The 26202-nt window shown below is 39.8% G+C and overlaps 1 protein-coding gene across 2 annotated transcripts in view; it reads right to left on the bottom strand.

Annotated features, from left to right (window-relative positions):
* The window catches only part of NDUFS4 (NADH:ubiquinone oxidoreductase subunit S4), a 46138-nt gene extending 20302 nt beyond the window's left edge, over positions 1-25836 (bottom strand). Inside the window, exons 1-2 of one of the 2 annotated variants that reach the window (XM_080973272.1) lie at positions 25678-25836; positions 14124-14202 (exon numbers count right to left, since the gene is read on the bottom strand). In XM_080973272.1, coding sequence (XP_080829398.1) covers positions 14124-14202; positions 25678-25799 — 201 coding nt within the window. In that variant the 5' untranslated portion in view covers positions 25800-25836. Of the gene's footprint in view, positions 1-14123; positions 14203-22332; positions 22403-25677 lie in introns of those variants that run through there. The other variant, XM_080973273.1, reaches the window with a different exon arrangement.
* Between the last annotated feature and the right edge of the window lie 366 nt (positions 25837-26202).

The following is a 26202-nucleotide window of genomic DNA, read 5'->3' as shown; positions in this document are numbered from 1 at the left end:
ATCATTGCAGAGGTAAAGCATGCCTGAAGAGAGAAAGGGTTGTATAAAGGGGGGTGGGAAGAGTTATGGATTTTACTGAACTTATTTCTTAGACATAGACATCTTTCTATGAAAGCTTTGGTCTCAAAACCAGTGTCTCCCCAACTCAATAAAAGCTATTGAGATGTTTTTTTGAAAAAGAACTACTACTACTACTACTACTACTACTACTACTACTACACCCCACTTGCCCACCTGACTGGGTTGCCCCGGCCACTCTGGGGAGCTTCTAATAGAGTATAAGAACATAATGAAACATCAAACATTAAAAAATTTCCAGTATAGGACCTCCTTCAAATGTCTTTGGAAAGTAGTGCAATTGGTGGAGATGCTCATTCAGGGATATAGGGCCGAGACCATTTATGGCTTTAAAGGTCGACACCAACACTTTGAACTGTGCTCGGAATCATACTGTGAGCCAATATAGATATTTTAGGACCAGTGTTATATGGTTCTGGTGGCTGCTTCCAGTCGCCACTCTGGTAGCCACAGAGTAGTTTTCTGGTAGTTTCCAAATCAGCTTCAAAGGTAGCCCCACGTAGAGCGCATTACAGTAATCCAAGTGGGAGATATCCAGAGCATGTACCACTCTGGTAAGACAGTGTGCAAGCAGGTAGGGTCTCCATCGACACACCAGATGGAGCTGGTAGACAGCTGCCCTGGACACAGACTTAACCACAGAATTAAAGGCAGGTTCTCCCACTAATGTGTAACTGTATGGGAAGACAGGCCACAAAGGCACACATAGAGCTTTAAATGTTCACACGCAAGAGGCTAGGGCAGTTTAGGAAACAGGAAAGGGGTCCAATATGCCAATTTCAAGCATTAGCAATAAATTAACACAAGGCTGAGCTGAACACAACTACGCGTTTGCCACAGAGTAAACAGTGTGGGCAAAGATTTTGGGTCTAGAACAGCCTGCACTAACCTGGGGCCTTTCAGACATTTTGGACTACAACTCCTATCAACTCCAGCTAGCCTAAAACACATGGAGGTTACTGAAGGCTACTCTAGAGAAGCCTCTGCAGTGGCTTAGAAGGTCCTCTTATGTTAACTTGCAGCGTTAATATGAAATCTTATTTTAGGAAGTGGAAGTATTAGATGCTGTGCCCTAAGTATTTAGCCTCTGCCAGTCAATACACTCTTCCCCATTTTGAGTAATGAGAGATGTTGCACTTTCATGCTGTGATAGGCATTGTTAATGAAAGGCGGAAAAACAAGCACCAAGTAATGAAGATTATTTCCAAAGACAGCAGGTAGGGGAGCTAGGAAGAACTGACACAGTTACCCTGTTAAAATAGTACACAATAGAGAACTGTTAGTGTTAGCATTCTGCACTGCTATGCTTTAGGGATGTCACAGCTATTAACAGTTTAAACTTTCACTTTGTTTTGTTAATTAATGCCTAGAACTTTCAAGTCCCCATTAAACACTACTTCTAGAAGCCTGTTTTCCTAACTCACATTTATTATATACCCCCCTCCTGTTTCTCCTCTCAGCAACTGTAAATATCTGATACATTTGTTAACATTTATTTTAAATTTTCCCTTGCCCCGTTTCTTAGGGTGGATTACAAACCAGAAACAGGAACTTCTTTGTTGTAGAAGTCATCTTTTGTTGTGTTTATGCAAGCAACTTAGAGGTTTTCTCTCTCTATTGTTTAATATAGTAACAAAAATAAACAATAAATAACTTTCCAAATTCAGCAAAAGCCAATCCAAATTAAGGAGGTCTTTTCCAAATTGTGGCAAGATTTCAACTCTCTTAGGGAAGCAAATCTGAATTAAAAAATGTATTGAACAAAACCCACACAGATTTTCCCCTTGCACTGGCAGACCCCAACATCCTTCTCCCTGCCGCACAGATCTCTAGTAGCAGGGGGGAAAGGAATGTGTCTGGTTGCATTGCCCCTCCAGACACTCCTCCTAATGCTGAACTCAGCCTGGCCGTATCAACTGCTTTGTAGGCGAAACAGCCCCACAGAAAGGCAAGAGGCCTTATATGCTTCCTATGCAACACCCCTGACATATTACAGACCTGTGGGGGCACATTAAAGAGGTAATACTATAGACCAGCTGAAGCATGATCACATATGACCTAAAGTAGCCTTTCCCAATCTTGGACTACAACTCTCATCAGCCTCAGCCAGTATGGAATGTTGGGAATTGTAGTCCAACGGTAACTGAGGTTGGGAAAAGCTGACCTGAAATATCACAGGAAGCCATTGCCCCGGCCTTCCATAAGAAGCTGCAGCACTTTGTTATCTTTCTGGTTGTATGCTTGAACCCATATTTTAAGGTGGATTCAAATAAACCAGACAGGATCCAGTTTATTTGAATCCAAATATGTGAAATTCATAATTTCAAAAATAATAATAATGAAATATATAATATTAGAGGGAAGGCTCAACGAGCACATTTACTTTGTAGCTGGTTGCAATGAGACACTAGATTAGTTCAGAGGAAGCTCTAACTGTACGTAGCTAATTAATGAAAAACTTCTGCAGGGAAGCTGAAGAATCTTTAATAGAAAAATTCAATAAGATATTGGAGGGGTGTTCAACAAGGATAGGGAATTCTGCCACCTCAGGGAGTTGTTATGGAATTGCTCTTATTAAGAGACCCCAACAATTAGAATTCTGTGTTATTTCTGGAATTAATTGTAAAACAAATGGCTTTTCTTTAAAAGGAGTGCTAAAGGGACATTTATTATTGACAATGACAATCTCAGCCATTTGTATGGAAGGTACGAGAATTGTCACCTCCTCAGAACAGGGGAAGGGGCTGGATTCAGTCTTGTAGCATGCCTTCTCCTGCCCAACCACCCCAAGAAAACTATTTTGCACTGTTCATATGGTTCTGATTTCAGAAATTAAGTTCAGAAATTACATGTGTGGTTCCTGATACTACAGGGAATGAATGCACAGAAATCTTCTGTGAGCATTAAACTAATGCTGGATTGGAGTGGTTATGGATAGCAAATTTGAAACCTTGCAAAGTTACTATGACAAGTGTCTCCCAAAGCATCTAAAACAGATTGAATATGTTGCATGTCTTCTTAAAGGGCTGCACTGAACTTCCATCATAATGAGGTCTGAAAACCTACTATTCTTTGATGTAAAGTGAAATGCTACTTCATGAATAAAAAGGTCTCCCATCTGCCTTCCAAAGAGACATATCCTTTGACCCAGTGCTCCAGACTAAAGCGTTGAAATCTCTGCACAAGAATGCCCTCTGAGCAGACAAAACAGACACTTGAGATGTTAGAAAAATGGTATAACCCCCAATCTCAGACGCTCCTGCAACCTAGCAGAGATAGCACGGCCATGTACCAAAGTGAAAAGAAACTGAAGAAATGAAAGCCAGACCCACCAGTCCCTTAATCTGAAAACTAAATGCAGCTACCATCACAAAAAAGTATTTTGTCAGGTTAGTAATTCAAAACGAGCTGCTGCTGACCCACAATAATACTTGAAAAGCTACCAAATGATGATCCAATGCCATTATGGGAAATGAGCATCTCTCATGTAAAGCCTCTCTTTTGGAAGACCATAAAACCCTTTTACAAACAAGGATAAATATATTGATTTCGTTGCTAGATCTGCCACTGCTACAGTCTGTCGACTGGCGGAGAACTTGTTGCCTGCAGACATTTTACAGAAAGCTCTGTATCACTAGCCAGCCAGCTGAGCTTGCTAACACTACCACATGCTTAATCAAACAGTAATTACTTAGAAAAGCAAGTGGCAGCAAGCACTGGGGGCTGAATTAGAATACAGTATTCTAATTAAAGAGGGAATTAATTGGCAGGCAATGAATTGCAATGAATTATCAATCTTTTAAAAATTGAATATACTTCTCTAAATATAAATATGCATGTACTATGTTACCGTGACCTCTGTTCTCAAAATCCTATTCATTTATTTTTAAAGGGCTGCGTTGGAGCATTCATTTGGGGTGGGGTGGGGGGACTGCAAGCTATATGGTTCTATTACAGAAATGCACACCGTCTCAAAAAATTAAGGGTAATGGTTTGCCTGTATTGGCCCCAAGTCCCATTTGCAAGGGTTCTTGAACAGAAAAATCATGTGGCATATTACTGCACTTTCTATCAATCAAATGCTATTTTAAAATGTACCTTCACCACCAAGGTTGCTACATGACAGCCGATAATCAATTAGTAAGCTCTCCGGAATAGAAGACAAGGCACTTCAGTGTTTGCAGAGGTCTGCCCATTTACAAATGGCTTCTATTTTCTACTCCCTTGCTTCACATACACTACTTGCGGAGTTGAATCTGCCACCACTAATTGTGGCTTTGATTATCACTTTCAACATGGCAGACTTCAAAGTGATAATCATGAGCACAATTAGTGAAGGAAGAATGCAAAAGAAACTGAAAGTTAAGCATTCTGGAAAAGAAGGACTAAAATAAAGTTAAATAAATTGCGCTAAACGTTAAATGTGAACAGTCAAAACAGACCATAAATTAATTGTACATTTCCATTGACTTTAAGTCTGAAGCTTGTCTCCCATCTAATTAATCTGGAATTTCTTTTCATAACAATGCCACCATATACACAAAACAAGACTCCACAGCTAACATGGGTTCTGTGGCAATAGGGTACAATTCAAACAGATGATGCTCTAGTTATCTCTGCTTTTAAAGCCAGTTTGGAGTTATTTTGTCTAGTAAATACTGCTAAAGGTTTCTCTATATCTAAAACTGAACCAGTTTACAGTTACAGTGCCAAATACTAACCAGTGATATCAGCTTCCACTAGAAATGAACATACAGATAAATAGCTACTTTTGTCTTAACAACTTTCTCTTCTTTCACTTTTCAAGGATGCAAATCTCTATCCCCCCCTTTTAAAAAACTAATTCAATCAACAAATTGTGTTCAAAGAACTTCAAAAGAGAAAACCTCACCCACCTCTAGGGAGATGTAGTTTAAAGCCACCCCAAAAAAGTCTGCAGACCCCAGATATACTAACTTTTCCAGCAATGCAATTACAGCTACAAATCTGATGTGCTTAAACATCAGGGCTACTTGAAATTCATCAAATTAAACCAGTAATGATAAGCAGAGAAAGTGCAGCCAGCATTTGAGGCAAGGTGTAACACCAGACACAAAAAAGGACTAAATTGGGATTTTAACATATTCTGTGCACTCTGTGCTTATAGCTTAAGCTTTAGAAAGCTGAAATAAGTGTGACAAGAAAGACTGCCCTTTCCTGTAGAACTCCACCTTTCACATAAATGAAACTTTCTAGAAACTTTAAAAATGTAAAAATGCACTTTAATTTCTACACAGATTACAAGGAAAACAGTGTCATGTAATAGTTATTTTTCTTCTCCAAATTTATGTGCATGAACATGTTTAAAATCAAGATCTATATAATTAATTAAGCATAGTTTTACAGCTCTTGTAAGAATTTCAAGTAGTAAGGACCACAGTGTACTAAGAAGTATGGCATTGGAGCCCCATGCCAAGTTATTTAGGCATGTCTTGGATTTGCTTCTGAGGTTCCTTAATTACCCTTGGAAAAGATGGGTGGGAGAAGAAATCAAATGTTTGAAATAGAAAACATTAATGTTGTTGTAAACAAAAAGAATGGTTATGTCCTTTAGTCCAAGGAAGAGTGTACTAATAGGACACAGCATATCAAGCAACCAGCAAATAAAGTAAGAAAGCCTCCATATTTTCCCTAGAAAACACCTCCCTATAATAAAAACTGCAATTTCATTGGGGTAGGTTGAAAAAAACATGAAGAATGGATGAGGATTTGTTGGGCTGTGCTAACCATAGCTCCCTATGAATTATATCTTGGTTGCACAACACATGTTGTACATGCAGTAAATTCCAGATTAAATCCCTTGTATTGGCTGGGAAAGATCCTATCTGAAACCATGGAAAGTTGCCGTCAGTCAATGTAGAGCATTGGTCCAGAACTGGTGGATAAGGGCCCACTGCCAGGCTGAAGCCTTATCTAAAGTGGGTTGTAACAGCAGTACAACTGCAACACAAATACATGATTTTCAAACTAGAACAGCATTCCCGAAATGGATGTTTGGATTAAAGGTGGGTCCCACTGATAGAGACAATACTGAGCTAGATAGATCAGCGGAATGACTCAATGTATAAGGCAGCTTCTATGGTTGTATGTTGACAATGTGGCACTGGAACCTATTAAGAGAGTCAATTCTATTAAAAAGTTAGGACTGATTGGTAGATGCCGAGGAACAATTAAATTCTAGTGGGGAATACTCACTGAGCTTCAAAGTCGGAGTGCAGCTCAGATAACTGGGCCTCATGTGGTCATAAGACACTTGAAATAAAATTTGCCAGAGTAAATGCAAGTCGTCATATAATGATTCTGTCAACTGGTCAGCAAAGAAAGAATGCTATCCTATCAGTAAGAATGGTGCCAAGAATTCAGGATATTTGACAGCTATCTTAAGCAACACTGCAATTTTTCCAGATTTCTCTTCAACAAATTTTTGTGGGTGTATGAAAAACAAACAAACCAGTTCCTATATTGTTAAGGTCAAAGAAGAAAAGTTTCCTCCTGTCAATGACATTAACCTTCAGTTTAAACAGAAAGCTTTGGTCACATGGCAGTTATAATCCTTCCAATGCCTGCGTCCAAGATACAGCTGTCCTTCAACTATGCTTTGAACTGGAACTAGCTGTAAGAATATATTTGGATGGAGACGAGAGAGTGAAACTAGTCTTCAGCAGCTAAATGGGGCAAACCACAAGTCTTGGAGCACAGAATACAGTGGTACCTCGGGTTACATATGCTTCAGGTTACAGACGCTTCAGGTTACAGACTCCACTAACCCAGAAATAGTACCTCGGATTAAGAACTTTGCTTCAGGATGAGAACGGAAATCATGCTCCGGCGGCGCAACGGCAGCGGGAGGCCCCATTAGCTAAAGTGGTGCTTCAGGTTAAGAACAGTTTCAGGTTAAGAACAGACCTCCGGAACGAATTAAGTACTTAACCCGAGGTACCACTGTAAGCTGCAGATAAGGCCTGAGCCTGTCCTGTGGGGAAGGCACTCTGGGGAATCTCTGTACAGAAGAATTGGCTGCCTCTAGGATGCTTGTACAATGCTGGCACGTTGTTCCCACAAATGGAGTTTTCAGCATAGTTAGGAAGCACTGAACAATTCATTTGAGAGGATATTTCAGTAACTGCGCAAAATTGCTTGCTTGTGCCAGAAGCCTACTGATATGTGTTTAGGATTTAGGTTTTCATGAGCCAGCAAAGACAAGGTTATGTTTAGATTAGGGAAGGTATCTCCAATAACAAAAATGCAAATACAGCAGCCTGAAATATGTTTAGGCCCTGCATTTTAAACATGGATTTTTCCTCCAGCCTACTTCATCTGCTGAATATGAATCAGGAATCCAGTCCTTTTCGTATATCTCACGACGGAGGACAAGCAAGAGTTAAAACACATTTCATCCAAAGTATGTTATAGGACATGTTATGTCTATAAAAGATTACAAGGGATGCCTTTCAGCTTGGTTCTTTTTAATTTATTCCAAACTCATAACGGCAGCTCATTATAAAACCAAGACCTTTGATTTATCCAAGACATTCCTAGCAAAGAGTCATGTCCAACGAAGTCACTCTGTTCGCCCAAGGACTTCTGCCTGCAATCTCCCCCTCCTTTTCCACCCCCGCAATCTAAAAACCCAAACAGATTGGGGGGTGGGGGATGCTGTGGAAGGAGAAGTTCCATTGAAGTGGAAGTCCTTGCATGAACGAAAAGATGTCGCTGGGTAGTATTTTTAAAGAGTAAGCCAATACTTCTTGTCCCAACAACTCAGACCTGTAGTTTCTCATCAGGCTACTTGCCCAGGTTAACTATTCTTCCTGGTGAGTAGTTTGGCAGACCCCGTCTCTCTTTCTCAGGGACATATACACAGGAGGGTTACCAACATTTTGGGAGCTTCTTTGCAAAACATATATATATCTAAAAATCATTATGGATATTTCTATGCTATCACTCAGTAAGATCCCCAGGGAGAGTTACATAATCACAACACATTCCCTATGTTGAAACTTAATCTAAGCTATCAGTGCCATTTACAGGGAAACCTAACATAAGATGCCCATCCTTTGTGGTTCCAGATGGTTACTGATTCATTTCTAGACTCAAATCAAAGTGCTAACTATTACTTTTAAAGGCTTAAATCATTTGTGGTCAGGACACTTGATGGATTAGTAGAGGAGGTTTCTTTATTAGGGGCACATTTGTGGGGTAAATCTTAAAGAGACTGCTCTGGAGCTGCACCAAGTTGTGAAACCCTCTGTTGCTCGGTCCCTGCTCCTGCCAACCTAGCAGTTCGAACGCACGTCAAAATGCAAGTAGATAAATAGGTACTGCTCCGGCGGGAAGGTAAACGGTGTTTCCGTGCACTGCTCTGGTTCACCAGAAGCGGCTTAGTCATGCTGGCCACATGTACGCCGGCTCCCTTGGCCAATAAAGCGAGATGAGCGCCGCAACCCCAGAGTCGGCCACGACTGGACCTAATGGTCAGGGGTCCCTTTACCTTTACTACCAAGGAAGATCCATGTTTTGCCCTCTTCTGCCTCTTTTGGCAGAATTTTTTTAAAAAAACTTAACTGGCTGGTGTGTTTTGGTACTTATCTGCTATTCAACTATTCATTTGTAAATGTTTTTTAAAAGTTTTACTTGAGTGTAATTTTTTGGTATTTTATATTGTTAGTTGCCAAGGGTGTCCCCAGGTGGAAAGGTAAGACATGCATTTACTAAAATAAGATAAATCTTGCGGCATTCCTAACATACCAGGGAATATGTAAATCTGTCTAGCACTACAAGTCCTGTTTCAGCTTAAGAACCATAGTGTGCTATTCTGTCTGTCAACTAAACATTCATCTCTCTTACCAGTCTTAAAAGAATTTTTTAGGAACTCTGTGGAAATGTTCTCCTTTGCTCCTGTATTCTCCATTTTCAGGTAGCTCTTATTATATTTAATTCCTAACTGCAATTCATTAATCTGTTCATTACTAACAAACATACCAGGTCAGACCATTAGCCTACTTGCCCAATCCAAGATGGACCATCTTTATCTATGCCAGTTTCCATTCGCATTGATTTTTAAGACCCAATGATGTCCCCTAACCACAGTAAATCCTATAACAGGAATGAAACACACTCTTGAAATACAGAAGTACTGAGTTAAATGTAAGAATCAATTTTTGGCCATTAGTACATCAGACTGTTAAACATACTGCTTGAGGTATTGGCAGTAACAAATGTTATAACTGAATGCAAAATATTGTACGATGCCTTATATTACCAGCAATTCTGAAGTGACAGCTAGAAAGTCAATGTTAAAAGAAATTTAAAAATGAAATGTATAATTCAAACTCTGTTCCTTTTGAATGCTTCAAATCTTCAGCTAAGCAGACCTCCAGCTCCCTCAAAACACCAACCTGTATTTTCTAATTTTACTGAGTTCTTCTGTTACTGGCTGGTGTTCTACTAACTCATAATCATACAGAGTTCTTGAAAAACAATACTGATACCATGGCTAGCAATCTGGGGGTTGTAGCATGCCCCCTAGGTTAATGGGCCTGTGGTAAAAGTCTGACTGCAGATACCCACAGTGAATATTTACTCTTCTAATTCACTTACGTGCAGAAATACACACTTGCTTGGAGTATGTTCTATGGAACTAAATGAGACTTTCTTCTGAGTAGACACACATAAGATTGCACTGGGACTATTGTGTTATCAGTTCAAGAACTGACCACGAAATCCACAAGTCAACCTTACAACAATGACCACAATTTTCAGTATCGCTAAGCTCCAGAATAGATACTGAAGTATCCATAGCATTATCTACAAGAGGTCTTAAAACTGTGTCACAGAGAGCCACCCCTAACTCAAAAGAATTATTTGGGCCTCCAAGCGTAACCAGCACAAAGTAAAGACAAACAGCTCAGCTGGCAGCATTCAGTTATCTCCAGTCTGAGGTCAAGCAGATCAAAGGAGCAAACAGGGATCACAGAGATGCTTTCAGGTTCCCTGCAGAAACAAAACAGACCATGAAAAATAAAGGGTTGCATTGCTGGTCCTTCACTACTACCACTTGAAGAAGTGGGTGGGCACATGACCCCTGACTGGGAGAGAATGAAACAATACTTTCTACTCCAGTCCGTGTCTTTTGGGCCAGGGATGAGTCTACTTTACATTACCCCCAGGGTACCTCTTTTAGGAGCAGCCATACTCTCAATGTGAGAAGTATGGCTCCGAACCACACTGAGGACATTAAAAGTACAAGTTATCTCTAAAGCTCCTTTAAATTCTACCCCATTTACATCTCTACAGTTCATTATGACTAACATTGGTCCCTTCAACTCTATGGGAGAGGAGGGAGGGTAGGAAGATTCCTGCTACTCCTTTGTCCTGAATGAAGTCTGCCAGTTTAGGATAAGTTTCTCCTATTCTTTCCAATATACAAAGCCCAACTGGAATGGGGACAAATGGCATCTTATACCAACCTGGAAATCTTTAGGAAGTTGACTCATTTTGACCAGGAATCCCACAATCAGAGTTGCAGTATTTATTATTATTATGCCAACCTTGCCAGCAACAACTTGCCACTAGTATTATTATTATTATTTAATTAACAATTGTACTGTGGTACTTACGTACTGGATTAAGCATTTCTTGCTATAGCATACAGACAAATTAGGACAGCTACTTTTATATTTTCCTGTTTTTGAGCTGCAAAGTGATCTGGAAGAGCAATACTTACAACTCAACAAATCAGAATGTGAGTGGACTAACAGGCACGAGGGCTCATGCAGAAACACCGCAGAGATTACTGAAGTTTAAGAGAACTATATGTGACACACACAACTTTATAAAAGGAGAAACAGGATTTCTATAATAGTACTGGAACCAATTTTGTTTCATATGGTAGAAGTTAAATCATTTTAAGTTTCACTAAGGGAGACCACTGCTGACATCTCACGTCAGCAACAGGGCAATTTCCCAACATAGACAAAGCCTAGAGGGGCCACCTCTCACCCTGAATTTTATAATGTCAGCCAAGATCAGCTGGCAAGCTACAGATATCAGCTCCTCAGGATAAACTCCAGACCTTTGGAATTCAACCCATGGATGGTTCACCTGGTGTTGCTGTTAGGCCACAAACTCAGGATGCTACAGAAGGACCCATGCTTTAGATCTGACTGTTTAGATGTAGGAAAAACATCTGTGGCAAGGCTAAGCGAGGAATCTTTTTGAAAGTATTTATTCTGCTATATTGAGGGCTTCTTCGTGTCTCATTTAAGTTGAGTACGTATCACCCACATAAATTATCCTCTGCAAATGTCCACATTCTGTCTCCCAGTCTAGGAATCACTACAATATTTTGCCTATTTCTTTTGCAGACTTTATCAATGTCACCATAAGGGCATTCAAATTTAAGAAACACATTTGAAGGTCAACTCCACTGAAACATGATGCAGTCAAATTAATCCATAGTATCCCATTTCAGCAATCAAAGGTGAGGAAATAAGGGCAGCCCCTTTGCCAGAAAAACTCATGATTAACCACTATTATGAACCGTGTGTCTGTCTCTATGGATGGATGGATAGAAGGATATAGATATAGTTATAAGTTGGTGGGTGCTCGAGTTTGTGGGTGTTCTTAACCCCTGGACCCAGCAAATGTTAAAATATAAGCTTCCTGAAGAAGTAATCGCCTTGGGAGATGGACCATTAAAAGCAGACAGATGGGAGAGGCCCCTCCTCCAGCTCTGAGTCAGGTAGAAGACGAAAAGAAGAATTTTTGAAGAGTGGAATGGAGATTTTAGAATGGAGTTTTTGCAGTGATACTGCAGATGGTAAAATGCAGCAAGCTGGAGAGAGGGTCAGACCCATGTTTTAGAGTTATTTTTGATTTCTGTTTGAATCTAAAGCTGCAGCTATGGGAGAGACCATACCCTCTTGGAGTGCAATGGTGGGAGCCACTCCAACACAGGGGCTCAGCTTGTATATATGTGTAAATAAACCATATATCATAAAGACACCAGAGTCTTTACCGTGCCTCATTTCCAAAAGGAAACAGGGACCCTGGGTGAGTGGCTGGAACTCCTAGAATCTCGCACCGCTGAGAGGTTGGGGTTGTGTGAAATAATATTAAAGCTGCTCCACTGAGCTAGAAGACTAGTGGCAAGAGAGGAAGAAATTTGCAGGGTTGTCCATTCAAATTTCAATAATTTTGATTGAAGTTAAGGAAGTTATAGAGTCAGTCTCAAAGTATATACGCGTAACCAGAGTTTGGGTTATTAAATTTTATCACATTAAATGGACACGATGCAAATTTGTGGCTCATTGCTGTGGGTGTTGACATTAAGACTTCTTAAAACTGGATTGCATTAATTTATTTTTCATCATCAAACATCAAAAGTTCAGTCTGCCACAGAAGCACAAACTGAACTTTTTGTAATGATCTTATAGATCGTTAATTCATTCAGGGTCCACATTTCTAAATTCAGTAAAGACTAGTCTAGCCGTACTTCAAATGATCCTTGTAAGTGACTAGAAGTTCAAATAGGCTAGGGAGGGCAAGGGGTAAATTAGAACAGGCATATTTAATTCTAAGAAGCTTGGAGAATCCCCCCCCCCCCAATAGCTTTACAAGGATTGATTGATAACAAGTATTATTATTTTAGGGGGGAAACTATTCATTTAACAAAAAATACCTGTAAAAATATGCAGAATATGCAGAATCTGTATCTAGGGTTAACACAGAGTGCATTTTACCTGTAAGATGAACTTAACTTACACAGGCTGTCTTACATATAAAATATTCTGCTATATTTAAAGAATACAAAAAAGTTGAATTTAAGTGTGCTCCCACACAATGACCAAGCATTTCAACAAAATCTGCACCAAGAATTGTTCTTCATATTGCTAGATAATGTCACTGAAGAAGTCAATCGGAAAGTTTCATTTTATTTAATATTAATTGTAATGGAATTATTGAAAAGGGGGAGCACAACTGATCCCCACCCTGATACCCTGAAATGCTCCTGAATGCATAGATGAGCTGGGAATCCCCCCAGAATGCAGCTCTGCACTTGCTAAGAGGGGCTGGATACATCCTTCAATAACCACCCTGTTTAATTAAGGTAGCACTGCAAGTTTTCCCAAGCACTTGTTCAGCCACTGCCATTTGCTTTCAAGGAGGTACGTTCTCGCAATGTTCAAAGGTAAGCACACTACAACTTACGTATTCTTAGGGGGTTCTATTACCATTTTCCATCTCCAAAAATCAAACATGATACAATTGTCAATGAAAATTATTCTTTTAACTATGACATTCCCACTAGGAGTCTTGGATGCTTTACAACAAAAGTCAGGCCATTGTATAATGTAAGCATAAATATCAGGTTGCATCACTGTACTAGTGATGGACCACACGCTGCAATATGTTAGAACTTAAAGGCTGCCAAAATTATGATCTGGTAATGATTAGCAAAAGAATGCTACACAGTTGTTTCTAATTGCAATCCTTCATGCATATTTAAAACAGGGTGTATGAACACAGCTTACAATTAATTTACATGGCTTCTTTAAACTGTATTGCGATAAAATGAGACAACCCAACAGTTAATTTTAAGAAGTGTTTGTAAATCATTCATGTATAACAGGGAAGTGGGCAGATTCCAATATGTCACATTAAAAATGTTTTTGACTGCTTCCTAACCACAATTTAGTCAACATGAATGTAGTCAAGATGCCTAATTTTGTATTTTAAACTCTTGCATATCTCAGTGCACACTTTTTTTCCTGAAGACATATTCCTGCATTGCAGGAGGTTGGACTAGATGATCCTCAGGATCCCTTCCAACTCTTCTATCCTATCCTATTTTATGACTTTTATGATTTACCAAGGTACCCATTTTAGTCAAGAAAGGCCTTTTACTCGGCAGTTACACTCTTTTCCCAGTACACTATGGAGGACTGAATACCTGTTACACAGAAACAACCCTCAAGGCAGCATACGCAGCAGAAAGCCCTTACCAATTTTTCATCAACTGTGATGAGTTGCGTGTCTTGAGCTTGGTCCTGTGCCAGCCGCCATGTGGAAGTGTTCAGTGACCTGCAGTGCAAGACTTGAAGTTAAAAAATGATTCATGCAATGAGAAAATAGAGGCAGACAAATCTTACATAAACAAGTTACTTTAACAATATCCATCTTGTAAAAAAAGGGGAGAGAAATGAGGGCTCAAAAATCCACCCACCTCCCGCCACCCCCCAATTAGTTCTGTCTACTGAGTTTTTGGCAGACTCTCACTTAGCAGTTCACAACAGGCTGCACTTTATGTCAGCCTACAGGCTCTCTGTCACACAGAGACTGCCAGTGGCAAGGACTGTACTACTCTATGCAAGTACAGTAGCTGGTTTGTCACGAACAAACAGGAAAAAAATGCAAAGCTACTGCGACTCCTCTGGAACTCTGAACCTCAATGAAGCATCAGAGGACTTAAACTCATTAGTCCCTTTCCAAACAATTCAAACTGCAGTGGAAGTTTCAAGGCAGGATCATAAATGAAAGAACACTCCTGAGACTAGTTAAGACACAGATTCTGAATTAATGCCTAGGCCCTGTTCAACATTTCTCTGATGTACACATTTATCTACAAATAGCCACTGTAACTGACTTCTAAAGATCTGTCCCAGAAAAATGATTCAAGTCATTTCTATGGTTCAGTTAGTACATTAGGCCAGACACTGGGCTGGATCCAAAAGTTGTCCTTGCGCTGGACAAAAGGACTGACATTTTGCAATGGGAACGCTGTGCAAGAAAATTCAACTAAATTCAAAGAGGTTGCATAGCCTCTTGTGTAGGCAGAAGGAAACAGAACTGCTACAGAATTAACCTCTCATATCACTATGCGAATTCTTGCTCAAGCATGTGAGGAAAGCGGTGGCAGCTCTTTTCCTTCTCAAGGTTCTTTGGATCCAACCCATTGTCTTCAACTGTAGTTATCAATATTCATTAAATAAATGAAAGATTCCAAGCACACACTTTTTTTTAAGATGAAGCTCGAGACTTCATCTTTTTTATTGTCTATTGTTTTTATTAATTTACTGTATGCCACTTTGTAATCAAGATACCAGTACAGCTCATTATGTTTTATTGTTTACCTTAAAAAGAAAGACAGAGCATTATAAATGTCCATCTATTTCACTTCCATCCCACTCCTCTTTGGGAAACATCAGACCAGCAAGTTTACTACGGACAGAATTTAAAAACCAGACTCCTTTTAAGTTTTGAATTGTCTCTGAAGCAGTTACATAATTCACAAAGCAAGCAGACTTCCAAATGCAAATTATATTTTGAGTTTATGAGGTGCCGTAGCTGCCTTGCTGGCATAGATTCCACCACTACATGAGCATCACAATTTTTGAAAGTCAGCTATTTGGTCTGACTGTAATTTGAACAAGTTTGAAAGACAATATGTCCCACTCCCACAAGACGCTAACCATCAAACAGAAAGCAAAAAAAATAGTTTACTTCCTCAATATTAGCTTTCTAGTAGCTTATACTTTAAACTGTGGTGATTAATTGAGAGCACTTTCAAGCATGCAAACCTAACTAGTATTTTATCTTGGTTATAACACATCATTCTTAATAATGACTAGAAATCAGGCTTACCCAGATGTGCGATATTTTAACAAAGCGAAGCAAGCTTCCAAAGCAGAGACTATCCCAGTTGTTTCCGACTGAAAATGAACTTTAAGGCTACTCACAAAGTTCCGTTTATTAGAAGAAAATAGCTAAGAGTGTCGCACATGCTGCCTTGTGAACTCCAGAAAGCTAAAGAAAATATATCTGAATGGCTCCCAATGTGAAGCAAACAAGATAAAGCCAGAATTTCAGGCAAGTGGTACATTCTCTTCTTAAAAGTTTGGACATAATAAGAATCACAAGAAAAAAGGGGCAATAAGATGGTGCTATCGTATCTTACATAAGAACAGGGCAGAAAGCAGGGCCACACAGCCAAGGATCAGGCAGGTAGGTGTGAGGGCAGACACTTTCTGAAATAGCCTGCTCTTAAGCTGTTTAGGGCTTTAAGGCACAAACCAGCTCTTTAAATCAAGCTTGGAAACAAAATCAGTTTAGATACATGCTCCAACTGCTGAAACCCAGACAATAATTTGGCAGAACCATTTTTGCACTCACTGAACCTTATAGAACTGTTTTTAAAAGCATCCCTACATTGCAGCAATACAGCACTATCTGAAAGTAACCAAGGCAGAGGTGACCGCTAATCTGTGGCCCTCCAAATGTTGCTGGGCCTGACAGGAGTTGCAAGTTCAACCTCTGGAGGGCCACAAGTTAGTCATACTCTACTACAGGATGAGTTACTGACACCAAGACCATCGTCTCCAGAAAAGGCCAAATAACTGGCTAACTAGCCAAAGCTACCAAAAGGCAATTCCTGCCACTGTGGCCATCTGTAAATCTAAAGAGAGTGACAAGTGAGGATTAGAACTACCCGCACGCTATGCACCTGCTGCTTCAGGGAGAATGCAGCCCATCTGTGCAAGCTAGACGTGGTTCTATTACATTTTTGATCAAATATTCTCAAAAGGCAAGCACAGCCAATCTTCAGCATGCCTTCAAGTTCCATTCTTTGCCAATAACATCTGTACAAGGCTGTTAATATTATCAGTGTTAGAAAATGGGATAGGAATGCCAGGAGCCATGTGGCTCCTGGGATTTAGGACAAAATGTCTAGGCACCTTTTTTTTGCTGCTCTGCTATCAGACCAGGCAGCCCCACAGCAAAATAAATAAAAAGGAGGAAAAAAACGCTGCCAGGCGAATCAGGGGGTCAGCAGGGTAGTACAGCAGCAAAAGAGACGTCTTTTGCTACCGCTCTACCCTGCCAAACATCTGATTCCTCCAGCAGCATGGCAGTAAAAAATGGTGCATCTTTTGCTGCTGCGCGGCTGGGCAAATCAGATGTTTGCCAAGGGTTGTGCTGCAGAAAAAGAGGCGTGTCTTTTGCTGCCGCTGTGCCCGGCAGACCAGATGACTGCAGCCAGGCAGGTGGAGATGCAAGGTGCCAAGGGCAGCCCCTGGACATCTCCATCCAGTCGCAAAAGTCCGACTGCCAATCGCAAAATTCGACTGGTGCTCAGCCTTCAAACGCTGCATGGGGTACCCTCAAAACTACTGCTCTTCAAATTGAGGAGATGCAGTTTCCACTTTAAACAAGTGAGTGAAAGTCATAGTTCATGGATTTACACTCTGAATAAAAACAAGACAGAAGTGATGATGGTTGGTGGTCCCTGGACCGCAGTGTTTTTGTAGGTGATTGATGGTGTTCGCCTCTAGCTGCAGCTGATCAGGACCACAGGAGTTGACTGACTGCTGTCAAGACCCAGGAAACCAAGATCGCTGCTAAATACATTATGCTGTGTGTTTCTCCATAAATAAATATAGCTATCAGCTGAATCAAAACCTTCAAGACCTGGAAATATCCAGTGGGATTTACATCCAAAGAAGTTACATTCAGAGAGGGTGGGGGTACACTGTACAATGTATGGAATTTATTTCAATCAAAGAACACCAGTCCGTTTCTCTACTGCTCTTGTTTGTTTGTTTGATCCTAACACCACAGGGCCGCTTCCACCATTAAAGTATAAAATGAAAACACAAAATACATCTCATAAAATGAACAAACCAAGCAAACCAAACACCCCCCCCCCATAACAATATACACATTTACTACTTATCTGGCAGTTTTTAAATCCTGCTAATTTTCCTAGAATTAATTGCATTAATTTTCCACAGTTAAATTTGTGCAGACAAGCCACTACATGCCTAGGAAGTGCTATGAAATATTTATTTTGTGACATATTGACAGGGAAAAAGAGATAGAAAAATCAAGCTCTTTTCTATGTTGCATAACTTTTCCTGTCTAGAGACAATTTTATTCAACACAGGAAACAGGGCAAGTGACCTTTACTATGTTATATTTATAAATATCTAAAAATAATTGTGTTTGTACCCTAAACTAAAGATATTGTAGATAAACAGAATTTGAAACACAGATCTGAAATGAAAATGTTCAAAAGGATAGTACACATAGAGGAACTCAACTTGGAGAAAAAAGTTACCTGACATTATGTCCGGACAAGGACAGGTGATTTCACTATATCAGTCTCCTGCAACAACATTGTCTTGGAAACACAGATGCCACTCATTTGGTACATGAATAAAAACCAAAATAAAACTAATTTTAACATTACTAGCCAAAGGTCAGGCAGCTACTTGGTATCATGTATCAAAGCCAATTACTACAGAAAGTTCACCTGTCTTTTCAAATTGAACTCATGACCCTTTAGGTAATAAAAACATGATTTAGGAAATGAACAACTACTAGGCATTTCATATGAGCGTTACAAATAGATAAATACAACTGAAGCCCCCCAATGTTGATCACAACCAATGGTGCCATCAAACTCCAAGTGAAAAAAGTGCATTTCTTCACGCTTCCGTAGCATCAGATGCCAAAATAGGTCAATCAGAGTGCTATTTATACATACAATTGCTTAAGAAAATGAGTAATTTGATAACAAAATTGCTGAAAGAAAGAGTCACCCACTGATAACTAGCCAAGGAACTGCTGCCTAGGCCGGACAAGGTAGACCACGATGCTGGTTCCAATAACTGCTGCAGCAAAACAACAACAACTTTTCAGCTTAAGAAGGAATACAAAATCTAACAGAACAGTAATTATGCCCATGCAGCATCTCCTTAGCTCCTGACTAGTACTGTACTGGAATTCTGTATTTGTGGGCGGCTGGTGGGAACAGGGAGACGACTGGGGGAGGAAGGATTACAAATTTGCAAAAACCACAGGTGACCTAAGTTCTGCCCTGCCAGTGTTTTCTGAAATGTCAAATGTCTCCCCACACAAATATATTCAGATTGTACCAAAAGCCGCAGTAAATAACAAGTGTGCTTTTATTATCACAAAGTAGTACAAAAGTCAAAGGGTTTAATTCCAGAACTGCGAGGAATGAAACAGCTAACGTTCCACAACCCACCTCTGTGTTCAGGAAAGGCTATGATATTCTACTTTTCCAAACTCCTTCTTAATTTTATAAATTAGTTAAGGGGGCGGGGGGGGAGCACCTTCCAGATAACAAGACAGGTACAACATCTTCAAACTTTAAAATGTGTATGAGTGGCATAGTTATGGAAGATAAGCCTTATAGAAAGTTTATTAACATACAGAAAGTAAAATAAGTTGCCAAAAACAGCAACACTGAATTTAGTTATATGGAACATCATGATATAGAAGCTACTTAATGTGTTCTAAATGTTGTACACCACCCTGGGATCTTTTGATGAGGGACAGTATATAAATCAAATAAATAATAAAAAATTAATAATTAGTGTGGTGCTAATGAATGCCAAGGTTGCAGGTTTGACCCCTGTAAGGAACAGCTGCATATTCCAAATTTGTAGGGGGTGTAACTAGATGATCCTTGTGGTCTCCTCCAACTCCATGATTCTAATTATACAGTCAAATCATTAGTCCATCTAGCTTAGTTGTGTCTACACTGACTGGTAGCTCCCCAGTTTCAGATGCTAATGCTTCACAGTCCTACCGGAGTGGTCAAGGACTGAGGCTAGAACTTTCTGCATACAAAGCATGTACTTTGCCACCAAGTCGCAGATGCTCTTCCTCCAATTTTGATTTATTTTACTTACATTATTTCTTAAACCTTCTTTCAACAAGACATCTCAGAATGAAACAAAAAAGTGTGAATAAAACTAATTCACGGCACAAATACAGTTTACAATCAACAAATAAAACACAATGAAACAAGTGACAATTTAAAAAACAACAACTAAAAGAACTGAATGGAGATAAAATCCAGAAATTATCTAAAATGTCTACCCAAGTAGGACAGCATTCATGTACTACTGAAAAACCTGTAACACTGGCACCAGTCATGTTTCTTTGGGAAGGGCATTCCAAAGACATGGTGCCACTGTGAAAAAGGCCCTCTCCTTCGTTAGAAATGTAACAGATTTCTACTAATGCTTGGAGTAAGCCTGTTACAAAAGACACCCCAAGAGTCATTTTTGTGCTGCCAGTTGTCCCCCAAAGTCAAAGGAACAGTTTCAAATAGCTAGTACAAGGGCTGCTGTTTATATGTGCAACTAGTTATCTCCCCCTAGTAATTAATAAAAGTCATATTGTGAAAAACGATCAACACTGACCTCATTCACTTATTAATTGTTAACGAGTTTGCTCACTTCTGATCAAAGGAGTTTGTGCCTTTAGTAAGAAAACTTACAATAACGTAGGGCACAGTACAACTATAAGGGCAAAATATAACATCACATTTGTGTATGCAATAGGTCTTCTCTTTCCATGCCCCCTGCCACCACCTTCTACCCCCCAGGGTGTCTCCCCATTCTCAGGAGCAGATCTGGGGGGCATGCAATAGGAGGAGAGAAAAGAAAATTCATGTTTTCATGAGTGGAACAAGCAAAAAGCCACAACTGGATATCACCCATATGGGATTTTATCACTTTCATCTTTCAATGGTCACTAGCTTGGTGGCCCCAACTGCCTTAGCAATAGTTCTGAAAAAGTATATATTAACTAATCATTTACTTAACAATTTAGACCAAAGCCATTAACACTATTATCTTACGAACTTATTATTCAAATATTTTTAACAAACCAATTATGTATATCTGTGTGAAGTATAACAGCATAACAAATAGGAAGAAGCAAGTGTGAGCAGATGCAAAAGAGGCACCTTTAATAGTTGTGCATAATTTCACAACAACTTCATAAAGGGAGCTTTAGAGGGAATTTTGGCAAGTAAGGCAGGTCCGCCATCCATTTTCCTTCTGGTCACTTCAGAAGAAGTGGCTATAAATGTCAAGAAGAATTAACACATTCAATGGCAACTCTTCACACAAATCATTCACACACAGGCTAGTCCATGTTTGTCACAAAAGAAAACAAACCAGACACACTTGCCCCATTATATATCTCCTCAACATACTTCTATTTTTTACAGTGCAATTCTTTCCCAATCACTTCAACTGAAATACTCCCAAAAAGGATGCACAGGACTGCATCCGTAACTATCCTATGTAAAACCATCTCACATCTTATTCCGCTTTGCCATGTGCAGATGTGAATTTGCTCCCTGCTCTTAAATTTGCATTTTAAAGCACTGTACTTTGAACATGCTACACCCTTAAACATCCATTTAAAATATTTACACACACTAATTACAAATCTACAAACAGTAGATTATGAATTATGAATATCACTGCATTTCTAGGTGAAACCAATAATCAGTCAGTTGACAAGTGTACACACAACCGGGGGCTGCATTTGGTCATGATGTTTTGAGTCTGAATAAATGGTTCTCTACAGAAAACAAGTTACCTCTATTTATTTGAGGTTTTGCAGTATCAGCTGTGCAAAGGGCTGTTGCAACTCATCTGCTCTCTGGACAGGACTGTTCTGTTGAAGGATATATATCGACTCAAAGTATTGTGTAATATACGTACACAAAATAATCTTATTTTCAGAATGGAGAATTATTCTTTCAGAAGCACGGACTTCAAAGAGTTTATCCTGTTATGCCATACAAAAAATGCAATTGACATCCAGCATTATTAGTAGGAGTACTAAAAGACAAAATAAATCTTTTTAAGCAGAGAAATAAGAGGTAAACAACACCTGTAAGTTTTCCCTAATGAATACCTAGAGGTTTTTGCAGAGATTCAATGGAATCTGCACTCTGTGGCTGCTTTTAAATGAAATTTTTAAAACCTTGCAGACTTCTTATCAAGACTTTTACATACTGTTTAGTTTCATCTTGCTACAACTATTTCAAAAGATGCCTGCAAGTGGGTTGGTGAAAGTTCAATCTCTGTCAATCATGGAACTGAAACATACACAAACAAATAAGAGGCAACTTCTTCATTCAGAAATTGACTAAGGGCTTGTAATTTATTTATTTTTAAAGTACAATAATAAGCAATGTTATGAATCATGTAAAAAACACAACTTATTTTTCTGCTTTATCTAAAACTAAATGAATTTTATTTAGTCTAGAAAAAAAATGTGATGTTAATCTGTATTGCCACCAATCATATTGATTGAAGAACAACGTTCAAATACTGCTTGAAATTGCCAGCTCTCTTTGGATATAGGGAATGACCTTACCAATAGAATGGAAGTTTCTCACACTGACAATCAAATATGTGCTTTGTAATGAATAACATTCTTGAGATTCCTGAAAAACACAATGGCTGGTTAAGTAATAGATCTTTCAAAGAAGACTGTTTATCTGCCAGAAAAATATAGGTGTCAAAAGCGAGACAAACAATTGGAAGTCATGCCTCTCTAAAATGCAAGATGAATACTGAACATATAGTGATACCGATTATTTGAACACAACAAAAATCATACTTGCATTTCAATTTGTTGTATACCATGCAGTAATTAGAACTGTGATATAATCTGAATTTTAAAAACCAGCATTGCTTTTGATTTATTCTCCTACAAAATTTGGTAGTAGGCTCTAATTAAGGGTGGCTTAAGACATCGTTAGTGTCTGATTTTTCCACTATTCAAAGAAATGTGAAAGTGGGTTCATTCTTTCAGCGAGTTAAAATCCTAGACTGCATAAGCAACCCAAGCAATTGCTTGAGGCAGTATTTTTAGGGGCACAGTGAAGCATCATGAAATCAGAGATGGACATCTTAGGAAACTTTACAATATAACTCATTGTGCAGGCACACGCAATCAAGTGCCTTTTATAACATTGCAAGGAATACTGGGACACACTTTCCAGATGATGCTGTGTACCACTTGGGGCGATCTACTGCCTTGAGGTAGCACTAATTGGATATTTGGGTCCAAGGAGATCGCTTAAATACATCAATGTTTGTCTCAATGGGTTGAAAAGAAGAAGAATGCAATGTAAAGAAGCTGTTACTAGAAGTCCGCATTTTAGGATAACTTAAGACCAGTGGTTTTTTCCTTTAAAAATGTTTAGTGGTACTTTCATTTGGACTCAAGAAAAGCACCATTTTATAGTTCAAATCAGGAAAAATAAATACAGTAAAAGGGCCAAAGTACAAAGATTCACAGAATGTTTAGGGGTATGCATACCCCTGCATCAACCCCCCCCCCCGAAAAAAGCACTGCTTAAGACCACCCAAGAACTGAAGCTCCAATATTCAATATAGAATTCTTTTTTAAAATGTATTACCAATGAGATCTAAGATACAGAAGACAACCCATAAAGCATTTGTCCAGAAGTGTAGCCATTTTAAACTATGCTAACATCAGACTATAAAAATGTTGTAACTGCTCAGATCCTGATTCCCAATGACACAAACATTTGCATACAACTGCGAAGTTCATTAAAAAAGGACAGAGGTAGGCAGAGACAAGTAGGCCTTTATTTAAGAAGACTCTTGTTAAACTACTTGCATTCCAACATTATACACATTTATTGGGAAACTGATTTTGCAGTAAGTCTCATTGAATCCATGTATAGGGGTTTGGGTTTTTCCCCAAAAGGAAATTTATTTCATATTTTGCTCCAGTGCAGATTCATTTCTTCTTTCTGGTTTAAGAAACAACAGCATATGAATCTAAATCTTCTATTTATTCAGCAGTGTTTCTGTGCAAATTTTTCCAACCAACACTGGTATATGTACTAACTGATAATAAAGCTATAATGGATGAGACAGGTTAGGGATGATTAGAAAAATCTTTGTAGCCCAATCCTATAGTAAGGTAAGGCATGCCTTAAAATCAGTGCAGAAGAGTGTGCTTGATTCTGCAAAAGATCAGGACAATTTTCCCTTATAGGACATTAGGGAGTACAGTATTTTATTCCTCCCACAGGTAAAAGAGTATACTTTTAAAAAAACCACAATAACCAATCAGATGGGTCAAATTTAGCCCAGAGAAGAGAGGGAGAAAAATACACAGAGAAAGACTATTCAAAAGGTAAGACTTTTCTTCCATAGAAGTTCCAAGAAAACCTCTGTAGCTCCTCCCTTCCGCTTCTCCCTCAAACTGGTTGTTGATAGCATATGGTATAGTTCAATTTGTCTGAACTGTGAACTTTCTTTAGCTCTAATTAGCTACAAATGTAGCAAGTTCTAATCATAGGCAACTATCAAACCTAAACAGTATGAAATGAATATACTCTTTTTATTTTCTCCACTAAATCAGCAATGAATGTGTTAGGGCGACTTTGGTTAAGATGCAAAGGAAAGGTCAAAATATGGTGTACATATACACATATTCACACGCTAAAATAATATTCAGGGCTTCCCAGTCCCCGAAGAGTTTGTCAACAGTTGAAATTTGTCATTCAGAAGCAGCTATAGTACAGGACATTGTCCATGCTGTAAATAATATGTGTGCATGAAAAGAGATCAGGTGCCTTACAAAGATAGCTTTGAATATATTTATTCCAACATTTTTGAATGTTTTCATGTTCATGTTCTCTCAAGCCATACAGATAGAAGAGTTTACTTACAACAGAAGTTACTACAGTGGGCTTCCTATTCACCCACAAGCAAAACAAGAATATCTCCATATGTATATTGTACAGTTTACACTGTTTTTTAAAGGAAGAGGGAAACATGATTTGCAACTGTGGAAGTTCTGAGAAAAGCACATCTTAAGTAAGCTTCAGTCAGAAGATCAACATTAATAAAGAAATCATCAGCATCACAAGAATGGAAAAACCAGGCTTCTGAAACGATGGGCTTCTTTCCCATACAGAAGTCAAATCAACATTAACACAAACCGGAAGGACTATCATCACAGTGACCGCTGTTGCAAAGGGCACGTTCTTATCTTGTACTGTATTGTATATACTGCCTTTCCGCACGGAAAAAGGCACAGGCCTACCTACTGCTTCCTTTTACATTTCATGGCCTTCACCATGCCCGGCTGCTTGCAATTATCACCTTGCGCCAAGTGACTGCACCTGACAACCAAACACTACGCTTCATGCAGCTGAGGTCTCCAAGAAAAAACATACAATAAACCTGTTTGTTCAGGTGCCCCTTGGACAATCTTTGTTGTTGTTTTCTATCTGAAAGGAGAGCTAATTCTCTTCCCCGTTTACAGCTGGACGCACAGTGAACTGCGCATCGTGGAGGCCAGATAAAAGAATCAAAACCCTTAAGAGTTGGGGGTAGGCGAAGAGCTGCTTCCCCCTCACGAGTAGACTCCCAGGGGCATCTACAGGGGGGAAAGGCAAAGCTGGGTTAGGGGCGTCCCCGTTAGGTCTGTCGCATATAAACACGTGTATATGTGTACACACACACTCCCTGGCTCGTGGCCTTAATCCACGCCCTTTCTCTACGACGACACCTGGACAACGAGACACATACACATCCCATATCCCGTCCCACCTCCAATCCCATTCCTGGGCTGGTGGGCAGTGGAGGATCAGGGGCCACGGCCCTCCGGCTTCCCCTATCTACCCGCCATCGCGCCCGCTTCCCTTATATAGATAGACAAATATATATATACCTGGGCCCGAAGCCGCCAGTGGAGGCAACGGCTGCCGCTTCTTTTCCTGCCCCGCGCGCCAAGTGCCTCGCCGCCGCAGCCGCTGACATTGAGAGCTCCTGCAGAAGCAGCACCGCCGCCATGTTGGTGCGAACAGCTGCTGCGGAGACGGGGCGCCGCGAGGGACAAAACGCGGAAACGCGAAGCGGGGGAGGGGCTGAATGGCTGCTGCTGCTGCTGCTGCTGCCGTAACAACTTGCCACGAGAGGCGAGAGCAAAGTGAGGCGGCGGGGGAGGAGGGAGGGGCCAGTTTTAAGCAGGAGGACAACGTGAAAGGAGTGGGTGGGGTGAGGTGAGGGAGGTTAGGTGTGGTGCAAATCATACCTGCGCCATCCCTCACGTGTCTATTTGGGAGCCATTCCCGTTGACTTCAGTGGGACTTTGTTGTTGTTTAGTCGTTTAGTCGTGTCCGACTCTTCGTGACCCCATGGACCAGAGCATGCCAGGCACTCCTGTCTTCCACTGCCTTCCACCGTTTGGTCAAAC

Source organism: Podarcis pityusensis (genome assembly GCF_964106645.2).
Source record: "Podarcis pityusensis genome assembly, chromosome: 11".
In the NCBI taxonomy this organism is placed as follows: Eukaryota; Metazoa; Chordata; class Lepidosauria; order Squamata; family Lacertidae; genus Podarcis; species Podarcis pityusensis.
The sequence above is the reverse complement of the archived record's forward strand: the minus strand, read 5'-3'. Positions and strand labels throughout refer to the sequence as shown.